At 39.6% G+C, this 21,783-nt stretch overlaps 1 protein-coding gene across 1 annotated transcript in view; it reads left to right on the top strand.

Annotated features, from left to right (window-relative positions):
• The window catches only part of CILP2 (cartilage intermediate layer protein 2), a 61,323-nt gene extending 42,035 nt beyond the window's left edge, over positions 1 to 19,288 (top strand). The window contains exons 3-8 of the mRNA XM_040420364.1: positions 5,262 to 5,447; positions 9,585 to 9,725; positions 11,948 to 12,220; positions 13,983 to 14,091; positions 16,091 to 16,248; positions 16,334 to 19,288. Coding sequence (XP_040276298.1) covers positions 5,262 to 5,447; positions 9,585 to 9,725; positions 11,948 to 12,220; positions 13,983 to 14,091; positions 16,091 to 16,248; positions 16,334 to 18,681 — 3,215 coding nt within the window. The 3' untranslated portion in view covers positions 18,682 to 19,288. The remainder of the gene's footprint in view (positions 1 to 5,261; positions 5,448 to 9,584; positions 9,726 to 11,947; positions 12,221 to 13,982; positions 14,092 to 16,090; positions 16,249 to 16,333) is intronic.
• The last annotated feature ends 2,495 nt before the right edge of the window (positions 19,289 to 21,783 follow it).

Here is a 21,783-nt window from a genome sequence, read left to right as displayed (position 1 = left end):
TGCGCGAGATTTCACGATGGATCTCCAATCAAGATGGCCGTGTTGGACTCTTTGCGAGCAAATGGATAAAGTGAGTATTTTTTTAAACAGATTAACCCCTGACAGCTCACAATGTTCATCTTAGATGCCACGATCAGAGCCAAACGTGGCATCTGAGGGGTTCAATGATGGCAGGCGGCACCATCGCCATCCCCGTCATTGCGCCCTATAGTCACAAAGTAATGCGCTTTATGACAAAGTAATTTGTCACAAAGTGAATTTCTTTGTAAAATTCGGAGAAGCAGCTGAATGAAATTTTTGAGAACTTTGCTCATCTCTAAGCAGGTCACATGATCACTGGAAAGGGAAGTATAGAGTGACGGAGTACCGGGCAGCAGAGGCGTAATTACCATAGTGGCAGGCCATATGACTGCTATGAGGCCCAGGCCAAGAGGGGCCCCAGTCTTAGTTGGGATCATCCCCTCTTCTACTGAAGGTGAAAACTTGGTCAGGACTCTACCCTCTAAATCTAAAGGAACAACTTTTAGCAAATGAGGCAGTAGAATAAATGGCTCAAGGGTCATTGAAAAGGGTTTAGGCAGAAACCCTTCTGTCCCGTTTGAGGGGGTCTGGTTTGTTCCTTGCTATGGGGCCCTTACTTTTCTATGTACGCCACTGACGGGCAGAGTCGGAAAAGTAGAGGGCGGGGAACAGTGAGATGAACATGTTTTTTTTCTTCTTTTTTTTTACAGTATTTTTAGCATATTTTTTTCTGAAGGAAAACCACATTAAAAGTAAAAAAGTACCAAATTTTGCAAATGGAATACTGCAAATCAGAACTTAATGCAAAACAATGGTATACATAGCAAAGAGATGTTTGCATGGCATAAGTCAGTAAATGTAAACTCAAGTCAACTATATTTGTTATTAAAAAAAATTGCATTTATAGGAAAATGCAGAAAATGTGTATTGTGTGATATATTACGCTAAACTTTTCACGCTTGAATCACAGTCCAATAGAACATAAAGGAAAGAAACTTGGGACTGCTGTGAACTACAATAACCAAGAGAGGATATATGGATCTATGGGTTCCAAATCACAACTCAAACAGCGAAATTTTATACAAAATCACAGATGTTTTTATTGGTACAAAATAAAGTTGTGACCACTGGCCACACAGACATTTAAGAACACTTAAAATGCCATACAGATCGCAAATGTGTGGTAGTTACAATAGTTATGCGTAAAGTGCAAGTGCTAAATTACTTCACAGCAATAAGATAAGTCAGTGCCTATACCAGAGTGTGGTCCTGTCTATAATCTAACATCAACAGGTCAACAGTGGACCCTAGACTAATTGGACCCAAAACTCACACCAATGGATATAAACAAGTAGTAAAAAGTTGATAAGGCATACTGACCAAAATCTCCACCACAGCACTGACAATCCGTACCCCGACGCGCGTTTCGCCATCAGCTTTTTCAAGGGGTAATGACATACAACTTCACAGCCGGGTATATATAATCCACAAAGTGGGTGAGCACATATTCACCTAACCAATGGATGAGGGGCACAAAGACAAGGAGGCAGGATCCCCAGAGTTGCTCACCTGTATGTTATAATATGCCCGCCTCATGTATTATGGCGCACGAACCGCCGCACACCGCCGATGCCCGCGTACCCGGCCGTAGCGATGACGTAGGACGGCTACGCTCATTAGAGCACAGAACGTCCCACGTCAGATCCAAGACCGCGTCAGCGCGCCCGCGGCTGCGCAGAGGGACGCGCGCACTGCGAGCTCCATACTTGTTAAGGGCAAAACAATGGCATGGATCCGTACCTTGTCAATGCGCTCTCCATCTTACAAAATACACATGCAGGTGTGTTGTTACCTCCCTACACATTATTTGATACATCATATATCTGAACAAGATGTATATAAATCAATATATATCATTATGAATATGCATAGATATTCCACATTACAAAATAAATCCTAAATAAACCACACAAATATACAAGTGTAAAAAACCCTCAACAACAGTAGCTGATGCCACTAGTGATAGTACTATAAGACATATATATAATATATATATACATATATACTGTGAATAATTTATTATTATATAAATAGTCTCCCTATATGATTGCCCTTACATACGACAAAGGTATAGATAGGCTAAATCATTACATAAGTGAATAACATTGTACAAAGGTACAGATTGACATGATCGTAATATAAACAAATAAAATTATGCAAAAATATATGAATAACACTGTGCAAAATACAAGTGGACATGATCAGTAATATAAATAAATACAGTTGTGCAGATATACAGTATACTATAAAAAAAAAAATATTACTACATTCACTTCTATAGGAGTTCCACTGTTATAAATTGTCTGAATTCTGTTATAATTCCTTCTTGCCAGATCAAGACGGACTGTCTGTTAACTGAAGGATCAGATAACATAATCCCATAAAAATCTATGCAGAGGGGAGGGGAAGCATAGAAAAGCACAGTGAGCAGAGAGAACCAGGCATGATTCAGCAGTTAATTGTGTTATGTCTCAGCTTTATTCACATCACTATTGCTCAGTATGTCTCTATATACTGCATATGTGTGATTCTGTGTAGACATCATAGCAGTTAATCTTCACCAACCAGCTCAGGGGCAACATAGAATTATAGATGTAGCCTGTAAAGGGAAATATAAGTTACATAATGGTCAGTTGTAGTTCCATCAAGCAAGTAAATACATATTGTATCTTATTCTGAGTTAGATGAAACAACATTTATGCTTTAAGAGTTTTAAAAGTAAAGAAATACATTTTGTAAAATCCTATCTCTGCTGACATGGGCAGAAAATGTACAGTAAACCAAATACAGTTGGATTGGATCTCCAACCTGTGTAATTTGATGTTGATGAGGCCAATATTTGTTTACACTTAAAGCATACTTGAGTTTTGAAAGAATGTTTGCATATCGGCTGTTTCTTTGTACAATCACAACTGTAAATGAGCAGGTCTTTTTTGGGCTTCCCTAGTGTCTATTTCAGTCATATTATTCCTTGTTTCAGCTGCACATCTAGATGCAGTTCTCTCACAAGCAGGGGTATCTCCCTTCTGTGGAATCTGGCAGCACTGTACTGCTCTCCCTTACTTTGCACTTTATTTGTTTTCAGCTCCGGAGCTCATAGAACAGATAAGAAGGGGTAAATCACACTTATAGAAAAGTAGGCTTCTCCTGTTCAGAAGCAGTTCATTTATCAGACTCAGGATCTCAGCTAGCTCTGACATGCCCCCACTTGCTCTATTCTGTATTTTGTGTCTCTGTTACTAGGGACATATTTTGCCTGACAACAGACAGTGGACTGCAAATTACTTGGAAGTGAAACCCCTAGTGTCCACATACTTTACAGGTTTTTGTTCAGGTCGATGCAGGCATATTTTTTAAACAAAGTGATTAAGAAATTTGATAGTTACACCATTGTCTATTAAATGAAATTAAATTGTGTGAAAGTACAGTGACTCTTTAAAAGAACATGTATTCTCAAAAAATCATATTCCACAACCAAGCTTATACTATCACCCCAGAACAAATACACAGCCAGACAGTGATTTCATCTAAGGAGTGTTTATCATTGGGTCTAGTAGATAGTTCACAGTTGGTACAGGTCAAGAATGTTTGTAAGTAAAATAACATGCTTCTTACATTGTTTCCTATCTGCAATTATTGAGGGATTTTAAAAATATTTTTAGGGTCAAATAGTTTTTATTGAATCAGTCTGCATGTACAATAATATATGAACAAAGGCAAAGAGAAATCCAATCTATGCAGACAATTATGGTTATAAAACAGAACGAGTAGATATCACAAGGACATACAATAGGAAAGTACAAGGGAGAAGGTCAGGGGAATATAACATAACCTATAGCCACTTAGATCAACTAATAGGTAGATAAAGATACTCAGCAGCCCATGCCTCCCTCAAAGGTATTAAGCTCATAGATCCTGTTGATCATGTTGGGTTAACCATCACCCAACCGGCATAACCGGGAGAGGCCCAAAAATCAGACCATGGCCTCCACTGTTTGATAAAGGTCTCCGGAGACTGAGTGTCTTCAGCTCTAAGTTCCTCCATTATCATGATCTGGTTAAAGACCTCGACCCAGTCCAGCCTTTTTTGGGGGGGAGGGCAGTGGATTTCCAAAGTCTAGGGATTATCCTATGCATTGCCATAAGAAAAAACCCCAGAAGACCCTTACGAATCCTCACAAGCTGTCCAGGAAATATAGACAAAAGGTCCATAGGAGCTGTGAGAGCCAGAGAGTTTCCATACCATTGGTTATAGAGAGAGGAAACATAATTTCATAAGGGATCAGAACCGGCCATGATGACCACCATATATGTAGCATGGAGCCTGGTCCTGCTCCACTTCTCTAGCAAATATAGGAGGTTTGCGGAAAGATCTGTTGAAGTCGTACGGGTATCATGTACCAGCGGGAGAGGATCCTATAATTAGTTTCTTGGAACTGACTTAAAAATATTTAAAAATACAATACATAAAAAAAATTGTTTACTAAAATAATCTTTAAGGAAAGTTTCAGTCCTCTCGTTGAATACCATTAAAAATTTTGGATATTTCTAGGGGCCCTACACAGGAAAAGGAAAAATAAAAGATATGAGAGAAATCCTTACTGGAAAATTTGGTGGCAGCAGCGACCTCGGAGTGGTTTATAAAACTCACCTCACTTATCCCCTGTCGTTCTCATTCTGATGTTAAATAGGTCCCAGCTGGTCTCTACTTCTTGGTCCTGTCTCTACACTCAGGAAATGCCTGAACAGCCAATCAATGGCTAATACAGGTCACCATGAAGTAGATACCAAAGGGAACCTGGGCAGCTTTGAAATGAGAGCAGTAGGGTATCGGTAAGGTGAGAATCAGTACTTTACTTTTTTTTTTTTAAACAGGCTGAAATTATAGATGTGAAAATGTCACCTGAATTTAACTCTGCATTTCTTTTATTTAAGTATGCCCCCGTTTTCGTGTAATTTTAACATTTATTATATGCAAATGAGCCTCTAGGAGCAGGGGGGGCGTTCACCCACCTCATTTCCACGCCCGTCTGCCATGTAAATCTTGCGCCTGCGCAGTCCCGTTCAGTATTCGGCGCAGGGGGTGACAGAAACCCTTTAAATCTTTACCAATATCATCTGGTGTTATGATCTAGACATGTTCAATACAATCAGTCTTATACTACTTTTATCTATTACAGATCCTCTCTTTTGGTCACATTGGTCTCCATGGAGTGCTTGCTCACAGGCAGGATGCGGAGGAAAAGGCATCCAAATCAGACAGCGCACGTGCATTAATGTTCAGCCTGTAATGTCATTGAGCCTAGCAAAATGTAGAGGAAAAGCCACTGAGCGAAGAGTCTGCATCACTCGGCCATGTGTTCTAGGTAATTCACTTGAGGGAATGGGGCTAAAAGGAGTTTCATGAAAACAGTCCCTGTCCATAAAGTCATATGGGGAGGAGCCCCTGGCTCATCTATGAGCCAGAAATGAGTGCTGCTATTACAGTGCCCCAGAATACCACTGCAAGGTTTAATTGTTGCTAAAGGGTTAATGTCAGAATATAGGCAGGGAAATAGTTAATCTGTCAGCCTCTTGGTGTAGTTGCAAGGTTAATGTGCTGGTCACTCCCCATGTCTGGTTAGTTTTTGACTAGTTTAGGGTCAGTCTTGATCTGCCTGTTGTTAGTGTCAGATGCCTTTGGAATCTGACTGAATCCTGTGTGAAGGAAGATAATCCTTTCTCCAGGAAAACACCATTAATGTGGAGTGTAGAAGCTGCTGGGCTAGAAGACTAACCCTGAGAGAAAGCAGGAAATAAAGATGCAAGAAAAAGTATGTGAACCCTTTACAATTATATGGATTTCTGCACAAATTGGTCATAATATGTGATCTGATCTTCATCTAAGTCACAACAATAGACAATCACAGTATGCTTAAACTAATAACACACAAAGAATTAAATGTTACCATGTTTTTATTGAACACACCATGTAAATATTCAGTGCAGGTGGAAAAAGTATGTGAACCCCTAGACTAATGACATTTCCAAGAGATAATTGGAGTGAGGTGTCAGCCAACTGGAGTCCAATCAATGAGATGAGATTGGAGGTGTTGGTTACAGCTGCCCTGCCCTATAAAAAACACACCAGTTCTGGGTTTGCTTTTCACAAGAAGCATTGCCTGATGTGAATGATGCCTCGCACAAAAGAGCTCTCAGAAGACCTACGATTAAGAATTGTTGACTTGCCTAAAGCTGGAAAGGGTTATAAAAGTATCTCCAAAAGCCTTGCTGTTCATCAGTCCACGGTAAGACAAATTGTCTATAAATGGAGAAATTTCAGCATTGCTGCTACTATCCCTAGGAGTGGCCGTCCTGTAAAGATGACTGCAAGAGCACAGCGCAGACTGCTCAATGAGATGAAGAAGAATCCTAGAGTGTCAGTTAAAGACTTACAAAAGTCTCTGGCATATGCTAACATCCCTGTTAGCGAATCTACGATACGTAAAACACTGAACAAGAATGGATTTCATGGGAGGATACCACAGAGAAAGCCACTTCTGTCCAAAAAAAACATTGCTGCACGTTTTCAGTTTGCACAAGAGCACCTGGATGTTCCACAGCAGTAATGGCAAAATATTCTGTGGACAGATGAAACCAAAGTTGAGTTGTTTGGAAGAAACACACAACACTATGTGTGGAGAAAAAGAGGCACAACACACCAACATCAAAACCTCATCCCAACTGTGAAGTATGGTGGTGGGGGCATCATGGTTTGGGGCTGCTTTGCTGCGTCAGGGCCTGGACGGATTGCTATGATCGAAGGAAAAATGAATTCCCAAGTTTATCAAGACATTTTGCAGGAGAACTTAAGGCCATCTGTCCACCAGCTGAAGCTCAACAGAAGATGGGTGTTGCAACAGGACAATGACCTAAAGCATAGAAGTAAATCAACAACAGAATGGCTTAAACAGAAGAAAATACGCCTTCTGGAGTGGCCCAGTCAGAGTCCTGACCTGAACCCGATTGAGATGCTGTGGCATAACCTCAAAAAAGCGCACATCAGACATCCCAAATTCACATCAGACATCCCAAGAATATTGCTGAACTGAAACAGTTCTGTAAAGAGGAATGGTCAAGAATTACTCCTGACCGCTGTGCACTTCTGATATGCAACTACAGGAAACGTTTGGTTGAAGTTATTGCTGCCAAAGACTTATTAAGTCCAAGGGTTCACATACTTTTTCCACCTGCACTGTGAATGTTTACATGGTGTGTTCAATAAAAACATGGTAACAGTTAATTCTTTGTGTGTTATTAGTTTAAGCAGACTGTGATTGTCTATTGTTGTGACTTAGATGAAGATCAGATCACATTTTATGACCAATTTGTGCAGAAATCCATATCATTCCAAAGGGTTCACATACTTTTTCTTGCAACTGTATTTCCACATACTTTTTATGACCAGGTGAGTGCGTATGCAGGGACAGTAAAAATACGTTGGACTTTGCTGCATATGGAACAGGTTGTAGACTCCGGTGACGATCACATCTTTGAGAGATTTGCACCCCTGTGGTCATTTTAGGAAGACAGCAAAGTGTTTAGAGAGCAATTCAGGGAGTGCTACCCCCATCATTGCTGCTGCCTATACACAGCCATTGGGAAAAGTAAGCTCTGTGTTATACTCCAGAGCTGTACCTACTGCTGTTATCTGTACTGCAACTCTCATCATCCTCAGTTAAGAGACTGTTCTTCATTATCACTAAACTGAGCCTTTCTCCATACTTTCACTGTCCCTGCACCTGCCCTCCTGATTTGTACTCTGCCACTGTACACCATCAAGGGCACCCAAATTACCAATAGTTGGAGACCCCAAAAAGCCCAGGGTGCGCCCTCCATTCACAGCATGGCCCCAGGGTGCACCAGAGGAAATTACTGTGAACTTCTACAATTCCTATCAGTGCCATAACTACCACTTGCATCTTCTTTCCAGTGCCCCTCCTGCAGGTAGCTGCACGATTTAAAGCTTTGGAAGGAGAATGTCTGGCCAATGGACGTTTTCACTTGATTACGTTTTGTGAAAATAAGAGTGCAATATGAAAGGGGTTGTCTGTAACGAGACAACCCCTTTAATAGAGCTTATTCGGAAATGATTACCTACTGTCTATAATAATTTTGCTTTCTATAATAGATCTTAAAGGGGTTTTCCATTGGCTAGCTCATGAATATGAGATTCTGATATAAGAATATGAGAATCTTAGACCCAGAACCCCCACCATTATGTTGTTAGCGGCAGCCGCAGGTTCTCAAAGTAAACAGTATACGGAGCCAGAATACCACAGATCTTTACACTGTGTGGTGGCCATTCTCAGGTACTCATGCTGACAGGGGCGTAGCTAAAGCCTCATGGGCCCTGGTGCAAGAGTTCAGCTTGGGCCCACCTTCCCTCAGTGCTTTGTGGCCAGGGGGCAGGGAAGCACATAGCCTTCGTGCTGCCTGAGGCAAAAATTGAAATGGCAACCCCCCACCCCATGCCAATTTCTTGACCCTCCAGCCAGAGGTATGACTTGACCAGCATGCACTTTCTATAATACCAGTGTCTTCTTATGTGGCACAATTGGGCCCCCTCAGGCTCCTGGGCCCGGTAGCATCTGCACCCCCTATAGCTACGCCCCTGGAAGCTGATGTGCCTACTCAAATGATTGGAAGCTGAGCTGCAGTATCTGAAAATGCATAATGTACAAAGCTGTGGTGTTCTGGCTCTATACACTGTTTATTTTGAGATCCTGTGTCTATAGCTAACAACCATGTATCAGACCCCCACAAATTTCATATTAATTACCTATGTTAGAATCACATAACCCCTTTACAGCCTCCAATCTTCCTTTATCTTTAGGACAGGAACCACTGAATTATATTGTGTATTACTCTAAAGCTGTTACCCAAACCTGCCAATTTTGGCAAGAACAGGTGCCCATCTGATGTGTATGAAGGACTCTTGATAGTACATCAACAGCAGATATCGGGAGAGATAAGAATTGGGCAGTTGGATTTCAGCTGCCTGTAATTTTTGTTCTCAAAGTGATAAGCCACTGCCAGAGGTGTCTGCAGTGGCTTTTACCCCTGTCCCGGCTCAAGAGCATGTGTGCTCAGCAAGCCCAAGCGTGCATGTGTATGAGGGTTTATTCATAGGCTCCCCCTATCATTTTCTGATTGTGTTGGCTGGCATTTACTTGCTGCATATATCTTGGAACTTCTCCCATCACATGGAACCCTAAATGATCTTGTGAAATGCTGTAAAAAGTTGTGAGTTTCCTGTTGTGAGTACTTTCATCAGATACACTTTAATAATGAAGATATTTTGAAATAGTGTATCCACAGACATGCCCGAAACCTGAACAAACAACACTGAAAGTTAAAAATCCAGAATAGAATTGCAATTCTGGTATACTATTAGACTAATTAAATTGTATGAAAATTAAATTCTAAATAATAATTATTTCATTGCTCATTATCTTTTACAGGAATATGGTCTTCTTGGAGCACATGTACAAAAACCTGTGGTGGAGGGAAGAGTGTCCGACGTCGCATTTGTCCTAGCAATGTTATGCCTTGTTCTGGAAGTGCCTTACAAATTCAGAAGTGTGGGACATCTCCATGTACAAGTAAACCAAATATGCAAAATTATGCCCCGCTCAACAATCAGGAAAACCCACAATATTACTATATGGTACTAACTAGCTATTAAAAAGACCATTCAAGACAACAAATCAAGTTACAAATCATAGAGAGACAAGCAATTTAGAGTATTCACATCAACATCAATCAAGCTAAGGTTTTATGCATACTACCGTATTCAATTTAGGGTCCACAAAATATGGATCCTTGAAAAACGATTAAGTATGATATATTTTCATTGTGTATTCCATTTCTCTCTCACAAAAACAAACAAGAATACGATTTACCGTGAGATTCTTGAATCAGGCATGCAGATCCATTAGGAAAACAAGTGTAAATAGCTCTATTGACTTGTATGGGTCAGTGTGGTCTTCTTTTTAAAAACATGTAACACACTGAAGAAAAATACAGTTGGGTGCAAAGAATCATTAAAATGGGTTATGCCATGATTACTGTAAAAATGAAAATCATACATAATTTACTACATGACAATCTCTTTCTAACAAAGCTAGAACCAGCGCTGTACCTCATCTGGAGTTCTAGATCCTCCCATTCATTGCTCCAAATGCTCTGCTAGATTTATTTCAGGCTGGCAGCTCAGAGGGGGCATGTTCTTTCTCAGGAGGTGTGTCCTTTCTGCTGCAGCTCTGTCCCTGTAAGGTTTCATTCACACGACCGTATCTATTTTGTGGTCCGCAAGTTGCAGATCTTCAAAACAAGGATGCTGGCTGTGTGCGTCCCGCATATTCCGCCCCTTGTTAGAAATGCCTATTCTTGTCCACAAAACAAGAATAGGACATGTTCTATATTTTTTTGTGGGGTTGCAGATCGGATGTGGACTGATAATTGGCCTAATTGTTGGCCTAATTGTGGCCTAATTGTGACTTCCTCTAAGGGTGGAAAGTGCTGGTGGCAGTTGAAGCATGCAACTGAGCATGTGCAACCACTTCAGCACGTGGACATGCACATTGCTAACAGATTTAACACCGGGGGAGCCCTGGTGTAAAGAAATAATCAGGAAGCATTTTTTTTTAAAGAAAGCAAATTACAAAAATAATTTGTTTTTCATGCTGAATTATATTAGAATAACATTTTAGGGTCCAACATATGTGTAGATATGGCAACTTCTGTAGGCACTATAAGCACTGCATTCTCACATATTACTAGGAGAGTAGCTCATATTTTTATGAAATGTGATGCATTTTATCTATTCTATACACAAAACAGTTTAGGCGGGTATAATGGATTTAGCACATACCAGGAACTTTTTAGCACAGTTTGTGACAGAATTCTGGAGAATTCATCCTTTGTGTTTCTGAGAAAATATGGTAAGCCATGTCCATCAATATAAATACCAGAAGATCTGTGTAGAATAATTTTTTTTAGTCCATTGGATGTACAGAGTTTTCTTAAGAATATTGTAAATGGTTATGTTATTGTTATATGCACAACTACAAAATCATCTGTATATGGTATAACAGACCATTTTTTATAATATTCCAAGATTCATTGTTGGCTGGTAAAGAGTTTGCCTTTTCTGTCCAGAAACAGTACCACTTTTGTCCATGGGCAGTGTCTGGTTTAGATGAAAGTTTTCCAGGTTCCAGGGGTACATATGTCCAAGTGGCTGCAGGTCCTAGCAATTGGACATCTCTTCTTCTATACCTGTCTATACCTGTCTTAAGATGTGGCCATGCTAGATATGGCTACTACTTTACTCCTCTGCACAGACGTTTGTGTCAGTTTGCCAGGGAAAACCAGTGATCCAAGATGGTTTTGTTGAATTGTTCCTGGGCTTCTATCCCAGGTCTTCTGACTATGGTTCAGTCTCTTTCTCTGGTCTGCAATTCAATTGACAACCTTTGGCTATATTCCCAACTTTGCTAAAAAAATAAAAGTTTTGCTACAGCACAGCCGATCAGTGACCTATACCAGGAAATCTGAATGAAAAGTCTACACCTCCTTGCGGGGATTTAGGGTGAAGAATGGGGAGATTCATCAGACTCTGCACCCTGTCTAGCCAGTGTCAAACCAAAACATAACAAATTGGTACAATACCAGACACAACCCATGGATTGGATCAACTGTTTCTGGGAGAAAAAGTAGGGCTACTTTTCAAATTCAAAACAACCTGTTTAATTACTTGCTGCCAAGTTGCACATTTGTAAAACTGATGAGTTTTTTACCTTTTTTTCAAAAAAAAAAACAGAATCATCATGCCATGAATGCATTTGTGCCAACCACACTTTGGTGGGAAAAGTTCAAAGTACACATGGGTCTGTTCAACACAATGCCAGCATTTTTATGAATGGAAAGATCCAAGTTACAACTGATCGGTATGGGATGTTCAACTTGAAAGATGTCTGCAAAGATGCACACAGAAATATTACTGTGACAATGGATGGATTCTCTACTGGAACTTTACAAAGCTGGAAGAATGAGCCCAACATTTCTTATTTTGAGGCTGTCTTAAAGAGATTAGGTAGGTTTCATATCAATGATAAATATTGCAGCGAGCACAGGAGAGGGGGAGATGACAGGAGTGGCGAGAATGGTGGTAATAGTTACTCATTCTGATGCTTACTTGAGCCATGCAGTCATGAGAAGGGCACATCCCTGGATTTGGGAATTTGGGAATTTTCCTGCCTGATTCGTGGTGGTGTTAGGTTTTGAGGTGCAAGGAAGGGTTTCCCGACATGTGAGGAAATGATAAGGCCATGTTCAGTGCAACAAGTAAACTGTACTTTACTGAGGCAGTTCAATAGATCGTTCACACAGGCACTGTACATATTAAGCGCAGTCTTTACAGTTGGCACATGCAATTTCCCAAGGCTATGTATGGGAGGCTAGCCTCTCTTTTTCAATAATGCTATATAATCTCTCCTTTCACAGCCTACTAAGGGGTATGTATATATATATATATACAGTACAGACCAAAAGTTGGGACACACTTTCTCATTCAAAGAGTTTTCTTTATGTTCATGACTATGAAAATTGTAGATTCACACTGAAGGCATCAAAACTATGAATTAACACATGTGGAATTATATACATAAAAACAAGTGTGAAACAACTGAAAATATGTCATATTCTAGGTTCTTCAAAGTAGCCACCTTTTGCTTTGCACACTCTTGGCATTCTCTTGATGAGCTTCAAGAGGTAGTCCCCATAGTTTTGATGTCTTCATAGTCATGAAAATAAAGAAAACTCTTTGAATGAGAAGGTGTGTCCAAACTTTTGGTCTGTACTGTATATATATATATATATATATATATATATACCCAGTATACTTAGTGGAATACGGTTTCTGAACAAAGGGCCATCCTGTCCTTTTGAAACGATGGGGAACCTGAAGCTTATTTCTCCCACCAGTATGCAAAGAAGTCTGTACCCAGCATATAGATGTGTTGACCTTGCACTGACGAATGTACTGCACTTTCCCTTGTGGTCGTTCTACATTCTGTAAGATTCAGTATCTCTTTTTCTCAAGGGCTGACACATATGCTGTTCCTTTGCTGCTTATATTCCCCAGGGTTGAAGAATGCCCTGATCAGCTGTGCTTCTTAGCTGTTTACTCATCCACTGCACACACTAGACTTACTCACTTCCTCCTAGAGAGGAAAGGGTGGTGCCAGTAGCTACAAACCTGCCACTCTATCTATATATAACCTATGAGACATATAATGAACCATACAGTATATTAACACTGCAATAAAACATGGAACATTCATTTTAAGGAGATTTATCAACTTATAAAAATTAGAGAAAAGTAACCTAAATGTTTCTAAATGCTCACCAGATAACACCACCACAGCTCTGAAGTAGTTACAGCTTTTTTATTTTCATTATCTTAAAGGGGAGTGAGAAATGCAATAGCGAAGATAAGAGACATGTGATGTGCAACATCCTGTACTACAGGCCTGACGTTCATCACATATTAGATGCGAACATATGCTAATGATGCACTAAACTTCTTCAGTTTATGAGCCAAAACACAGGACAGGTGAAAATCTTTCCATTATACCTTATCCCTATGTAACATCCACTCCTGGTTTTTGGCTCAAAGTCAACCAAACGAAGACCAAACATTGACTGTAGGAAAAGTATTGGGAAAAAGCTAAGAGTGGGTTATAAAAACAAAATCTATTTTCTAAATGTAAATCTGCACTTAAAATCCCTATTATTTCTGCTGTATGTGAGGCTAATGGTTCTAATACTGTACTTTTTTGCTTGTAAATTTTCAGAAAAACCATATATAGTACAACATCCAAACTCGAAAATTCGTAGAGAGGGACATAAGGTAACATTCTGCTGTGAAGCTGTTGGCAATCCAATTTCATCTAAGTATTACTGGTGAGTTGTGATGGGAAATACACAATTAAGAGATGTATTATAATAACTATAAATATATATACTAACTAAACCAAGGTTTTGTAAATTTTTATGTTACAAATTCTGAAATGTGCAAAATGATGTATACGTGGTGTGTAGAATAGCAACATTGCAATTTAGAAGTTTCAGAATTTGGATATTATGGTTATCTCTCTTAGGGCTGATATATACTGGCATGCCATGCACAGAGACTAAACAACATCTTTAGAATGGAGCCATACAGCCTCCATGCATTAATGTACAGGCCCCATTGGACTTCATGTGTACGAAGATATATAGATAGAGACTGATGGAGCTTGCCATGCCTATGTCTTTTTTATTCCTACAAATAAAGCCATCATATGGCCATGTGCCCTTAGACAGACATAGGCACAAACAGCTCTACAAAATCAAGACCAACAATCTATCCAACCAACAAAAAAGCTGACTAGAAATATTCACAATATATTCAATTAATTTAGCCCCATATTTAGTTTCAAAGATATTTTAACGCTAATAAAATAGTAAGGGTACACCTCTCAAAGGGAGAAGAATAAGAATGATTGGAGGTGGAAACTCCAGTTTTCCATGATAACAATATTTATAGCACTGTAAAACAAAACATGCAATGCAACAGCTCTCTGCAAACCAAATAAAGTACAAAAATGCATAATAATTGCTAGTACTATACTTATAAATTAGAGATGCTTGGCAAATCATTTTGTACAAAATTATTTGAGCCCGTCTGCCGCACGTCAAGGCGATCTCTGTAAGACGGGTTCCTAACACTAAATTCTACCTGTTATGTGCCATGACGGCTACCATACAATTCAGGGAGTGTAGGTTCCACATGCATGCTGGGCCTCCTTTAATTTCTGTCATTTTTAGTGCCAAAATGGCCTCCATTATATCCAAGGAATGCAGGTACCAACATGCATGCCGGGCCCACTCCACACCACTCCTGGTGCCAAATGACCACCAAAGAATACAATGAGTGTCCACAACTATATCTCTCCTGGTGCCAAATGGCTTCCAGTGAATGATGGAGAGCACGCCAAGCTATATACTCACACTAATTAAAATCAGCCTATGGGGCAGATGAGCTGGTCAGGAGTGCACGACTGAGGTGTCAGCCACACCTCCAGTACAAACTGCAAAGAAAAAGGGGGTCAGTCAGCACATCCCAAAACTCAGGGGCACGTTGCTATGGCTGAAAACAGCACTGTAAAACAAAACATGCAATGCAACAGCTCTCTGCAAATCAAATAAAGTACAAAAATGCATAATAATTGCTAGTGCTATACTTATAAATTAGAGATGCTTGGCAAATCATTTTGTACAAAATTAATTGAGCCCGTCTGCCGCACATCAAGGCGATTGGATATAATGGAGGCCATTTTGCCACTAAAAATGTCAGAAATTAAAGCAGGCCCAGCATGCATATGGAACCTACACTCCCTGAATTGTATGGTAGAACAGGTAGAATTTAGGGTTAGGAACCCGTCTTACAGAGGTCGCCTTGACGTGTGGCAGACGGGCTCAAATAATTTTGTACAAAATGATTTGCCAAGCATCTCTAATTTATAAGCATAGCACTAGCAATTATTATGCATTTTTGTACTTTATTTGGTTTGCAGAGAGCTGTTGCATTGCATGTTTTGTTTTACAGTGTTGTTCTCAGCCATAGCAACGTGTCCCTGCGCATTGGGATGTGCTGACTGACCCCCTTTTTCTTTGCAATATTTATAGCGTATCCTAAGCATAGACATTGAATATGATATCGATGGTGGTCTGAATCTCTGCACCCCTGCCAATGTTTGCACTTTGGCAAACATTGTGTCCTCATCATTCACATTGCTCCATACTCCATATTGCTCCATATGAAATGATATGTGGCATCCCTTTGTACTGCTAAAAATGGTCTCTAGTTTCTGTAGTACTGTAAATCTGTCTTATTTGACTTCATTTATTTCACTTACAGGTATCACAATGGTACATTATTGGACAAAACCAAAATCAAATATGACAAAAATTTAATTCTGCGAAATATTGAAACAGTACACGCTGGTACATACCAGTGCAAAGCAAGTAACGGGCTCGGTGTCATCAAGTCTTCCATAGCCCATCTAACAGTAATAGGTAACAGCAAACCGCTAAATACCTGACATATTTGTCATCTATTTTCTACTGTTTTTATTATAAATATGATTTTTTTTAATTTAAGGTAAAAGTGAATCCCACTGTGACCATTCCCCACATGAACATTTAATCCAGCTCCCAACTGACTGTTCTCAAACTAAAACTGGCTCCAATTTCTACAACGTAGGCAAGTGTCCAAATTCACAGTGTGCTGGTTATCTAAGCTCTGATCTTCAGTGCAAAGATAAAATAGAATACTGCTGTGGAGTCAAGCAAATGAAACTGCAAGAAGTTAAGTGCCCTGGGTACACTCTACCAATTATGGTTGTTGTAGCATGTGGATGTGCCCAGTGCACACAGCATAAGGTTTTTGTTCGTGGACGGGTGACTGCATATGACACTGGTACTCCACTTCAGTTTGGTCAAATCTTTATGAATGGAAAAAACATGGGCTTTACAGGTTACAAAGGAGAGTTTACCTTAGAAGTGCCTGATGGAACAAAAAGGTTGGTGGTTACATTTGTGGATCCTGAAGAGAAATTTGTAGACTCTATAAAAATCATTCCATTTGATCCAAAAGGAAATACTATTTACCAAGATATAAAAATCATGAGGAAGAAAGACCCAGTTAATCTGAACCCTTTAGTGACAAACAAAATTACTCTTGGAGAAGTGATTGGTAAAGATCCAGTTGGAGAGTTAGTAATACCACCAAACTCTTTTACCAGAATCACAGGAGAAGCTTATAGTGGTACAGTAATGGCCAGTTTAACATTTTTGGATCCTAGAAACATTAGCACAGCATCAGCTGCATCAAGTGATCTAAGTTTTGTCAACCGTAATGGAGATATTTCTCCACTCAGGACGTATGGAATGTTTGCTGTGGACTTTAGAGAGAAAGGTACTAATTCAGTGCTCCAAACTGGAAAAGTGGAGGTTAGGCTGGATACAGAACAAGTAAAGATGCCTCAGCATCTAAAGGAAATGAAACTCTGGTCTCTGAACCCACAGACTGGCTTATGGGAAGAGGAAAGTACTTTCCACATGGCAGCAGAGGGCAATAGGAGAAGGAGAGAGGAAAGGTCATTTTTAATAGGACAGTTAGAAATAAGAGAGAGAAGGCTTTTCAACTTGGATGTACCAGAGTTTAGGAGATGTTTTGTCAAAGTACGTGCTTACATGAATGAGAAGTTTATGCCTAATGAACAGGTAGAAGGAATTGTGGTTACTCTTATAAATCTTGAACCTATGCCAGGATTCTCATCAAACCCTAGAGCTTGGGGTAGATTTGACAGCGTAATAACAGGAAGCAATGGAGCCTGTCTCCCTGCTTTCTGTGATGCACAGCAGCCAGATGCCTACACTGCATATGTCACTGCTACAATGGGTGGTGAGGAACTGGAAGCTGTTCCCTCTTCCCCCAAATTAAACCCCAATGTAGTAGGAGTGTCCCAGCATTACTTGTCAAAACTTAACTATCAACGAACTGATCATGAAGACCCTTCTGGTAAAAAGACAGCTTTCAAATTTAATATTGCTAAGCCAAACACAAATAATTTTGAAGAGACAAGTGGTCCGATATATGCTTACAGAAACTTGCGATCATGTGAAGAAGCCCTAGTCTCCGACAATCATTTTCGATTTTATAGGGTAGAGGAAGACAAGTATGAGTACAATGTTGTCCCTTTTGTTGAAACAGATTTAACCTCATGGGTTGGTAGTTATCTGTCTTGGTGGCCAAATCCACAAGAGTTCCGGGCCTGCTATTTAAAGGTTCAGATACAGGGTCAACAGGAGTATATGGTCCGGTCACGAAATATTGGAGGAATGCATGCAAAGACTATGGGTCAGCTCTATGGTTTGAGGGACATTCGTAGTGTTAGGGATATGTCAGTGCAAGGCAGCTCAGCAGCTTGTTTAGAATTCAAGTGTAGTGGAAAGCTTTATGACCAATATTTACTAGATCGCACTTTCGTAACGGTGACTCCTCAAGGAAGCTGCTATGTTGTTGAGGTAAACAAACTTTTGAAAGACTACCTAGAACGCCACCCACCACTAGCTTTAGGGAACGATACTGGGGTATTTAATATGTTGGCTCCAGTTGATCCCCTTGGACATAACTATGGAATTTATACAGTCACTGACCAGAATCCAAGGCTAGCCAAAGAAATTGCCATTGGAAGATGTTTTGATGGCACTTCTGATGGGTTTTCTAGGGAAATGAGATCCCAGGTTGGCATTGCATTGACATTTCGTTGCCAGGAGAAACCAGTTACAAGAAAAAGCTTCTTCCAACGTCTACTTAATAACCCAGGTGAAACTCTCAGTGAGATTCGGCGTGGCATGCAGGAGAATGAACAAAGAGAAACACCTTCACGCATTATACCTTATCCAGCATCTAGTTCTTTATCCTCTAGACGTAATAGGAAATAGTCTGCTAACCAGAGAAGACCTTGTTTGCCATAGAAATCATGATGAAATAATTTAGTGAGGATCATTGACTGATTTATTGACCAACGAGAAAACTGTGACTTTGGTCATGCAACAGAGAAGTGAAACCAATTATTAATTCATATGGTTTATTCACTCATACTTGTTGGACCCAAAATGCAACAAATGAACACTGGCTTCTCCCACAAGACTAATGCACATGGCCATATTATGGATCCCTTTTGTGTCCAACCATATAACAGCTGCCATAGAGATACATGAGCCCTCCACCACACTTCAGTGTGCCTCTAATTTTATACAGAGGCCTGAGGAGTTCTCTATTGGACTCTCCATAAAGGCTTCACACCAGTGTACATAAGCCTAAAATAATATTTTTTTTTAAAAGGACAATCATTACTTGTTTGATCCTGACAATTCATTCCTCAAATAATACAGGATGCTTGTACTTCAAGTTACCTACAGCTCATACTGTTGTATATATTGGATGCTTAATGTAATAAGGGAAGAATACATCCAAAATAAAACAGTTTTTAATCCTTTCATAAAATCTACTAAATGACCTGTAATATTAGTTACTTTGTAACAAATAACCTCTGCTAATAAAATACAATTGAAATACTTGAAATAAACCCATAAAATTGTATGACTTTCTGTATAGACATCACAATCACAAGAACATGTTCTTCAAACTTTTTTTATCGTAAGAATGAAGTGTTTTATTTACATGTTTTACTGTGTTAATTTTTCTTACATTCAATATACTGTACAAAGTAATAATAATAATAATAATAATAATAATAATAAATCTGAGGTCCAGAATGATAGAAAAATATCACAGAGCTAGCTAGTGAACAATTTAATTGAATCTCTAGTTAAATATTAGGCTTTTATATTAAACATTTCAAACATTTTTGGTGGTTTCTTTTCATTTTTCAGATTATCTACATAAACAAATCCTAAAACAGTGCAATTTTCACACTGACTACTCATCCTCACAGTAGGCTGTCATTTTCTGTTTTACAGAGATCACTACTCAACAGTCTTCTCATTAATATCACTGTTAGGATTACAGTGAAGGGTAACTCTTCTAATTTAAAGCTGGCGGTAGATAACATAGGATCACACAATTCACAATAGGTGATGAATACAGTTCCCCCCCCCCTCCCCCAGTGACCTCTACGTATGTCACATAGCGTGAGGAGTCTTATAGGCCAGGCAACGCTCCTCTGGAATCCTGGGAAGAGGATATGCAAATGAGCTCTTAGCAACCTCTGCCTCTAATGCCACTAGATGTAAGGTAGCTGTCCTATAACTCAATGTTCGACCTTTTAAACAGGCCTTGAGACATGACTTGAATAATATTTAGACCAGCATCTCATGTGCAGACAGCAGAATTCCAGAGTAGCCTTGCCTGGCCTACTGTATAAGACTCCTGAAGGTGTTTAGATGCTCTCCATAAGGAGATATTGCCTTCCCTAAATCCTGACTTAGGCCTCTCACCCACTTAAGTCAGTATTCTTTTGTCTACCCCAAAACACCTGTCTGAAGATGAGATGCTGGCTTAATTATTATCCAAGTTATGTCTCAAGGACTATTCAAAAAGGTGGAACATTGACTCGTAGGATACCTACCTTGCATCTGGTAGGATATCTACCTTAGTGACAGAACTCATTTGCATACCCTTTCCCAGAAATTGCCCATAACACTCTCCAGTATATGTTAATGAGGCAAAAAAAAGGCTCTCAAGATATATCATTATGCTACAAGGTCAGATTGGAACGCAATGTCAGTATGTGTGATATGATTAAAGCATTCTATGTTCCCCAGTGCTTTTACTACAACTATAAACACATGTTTAATTTGCTGATTGTATAAAAGGACAATAACATTAATTTTCAAAATGTATTTATTTTTCTATGTGTGGTTTATAACAGACATTTATTAAAACAAACAGATTTGCGATAAAACTGCTTGTAGTTTTTCATTTATTTGTTAACAACAGTTTTCCTGGCTGAGATACCCTCATCAAAATGGTGTGGCTCTCAGTTCTGCCATAAAGAGGATAGATGAGTGAATCAGTTCTAAACTAACTGAATTTGTCTCAGATCTCCCAGAACTTTGGGGTTCTAGCTGGCTTGTTCATAATGCCATGCAGTCAACCTCAGCCAATTAGGAGAGATTATAATGACATGTTCATGATTGCACCATTCACATAAAATACACCTATTTATATATAGATAACACAGGATCCATCATTCACCATAGGTGATGGTCACAGCTCATGTCCTCCCCCTGTCTGCACAATGACCTCTGCACATGTCACAGGGCATGTCTAGAAAACTCTCCCATAAAAGTAGTAGAGTCATCTCCTGTATACTCTGTCTACTCTGCTTGTGGTTGCTGTAAAGCATATCTCTAAATGTACTGCCCTGGAGCAGGGGTACTTTGGAGTATGGATATTTGTGGACATTTGCCCCTACTGCTGCTATACAAAGCAATCACTTGCACCATGGTATATGCCGTTGTTTACACTTTTTACTATTTTATATTATTGAACTGCATTTTAAATGTTTATTTTAATATATCCTGTTTTTTGCAGTGTTAATTTACTGTATTTGCACTGCACTGTGAAAAAGGTTAATGCACAGCCAGCTAATACTCAGAGACTTTGGGAGTTTTCAGCCTGTGCGCTAAGAGGCTAGTAATTTTGCACAGTTACCATAAGGGACTGCAGAGTTGAGTTTTGGAGGGGAGAAAACAGACAAGGATCGTTTGTCGGGTTTAGCTCTGCCAGACTTTTGTTTACATCTGGAAACTGATTAGTTATTCCCATTGACTTGTATTGAGGCTTAATAAACGCCTATGGCAGCCATAAACTGCAATGTTGTTTATGTTAGGCCGTGCTTCTCCCACTTCACCCTTCCCAGTAGAAAATTCTGGGTTAGTTGGAAACTGTATAAAAGAGAGATAGCTTATTCAGCGCACAACCTTCTTCTACCAGAGGGGAGACTGGAGAAGAAAGCTCAGTGCATTGCCTGTATTGTTTTGCACTTGAGTTACTCCAGCAAAGAAGCACACTAGTTT

This window comes from Bufo bufo, chromosome 2 (assembly GCF_905171765.1).
Source record: "Bufo bufo chromosome 2, aBufBuf1.1, whole genome shotgun sequence".
NCBI lineage: Eukaryota > Metazoa > Chordata > Amphibia > Anura > Bufonidae > Bufo > Bufo bufo.
This window is presented reverse-complemented; position numbering and strand designations above follow the sequence as displayed.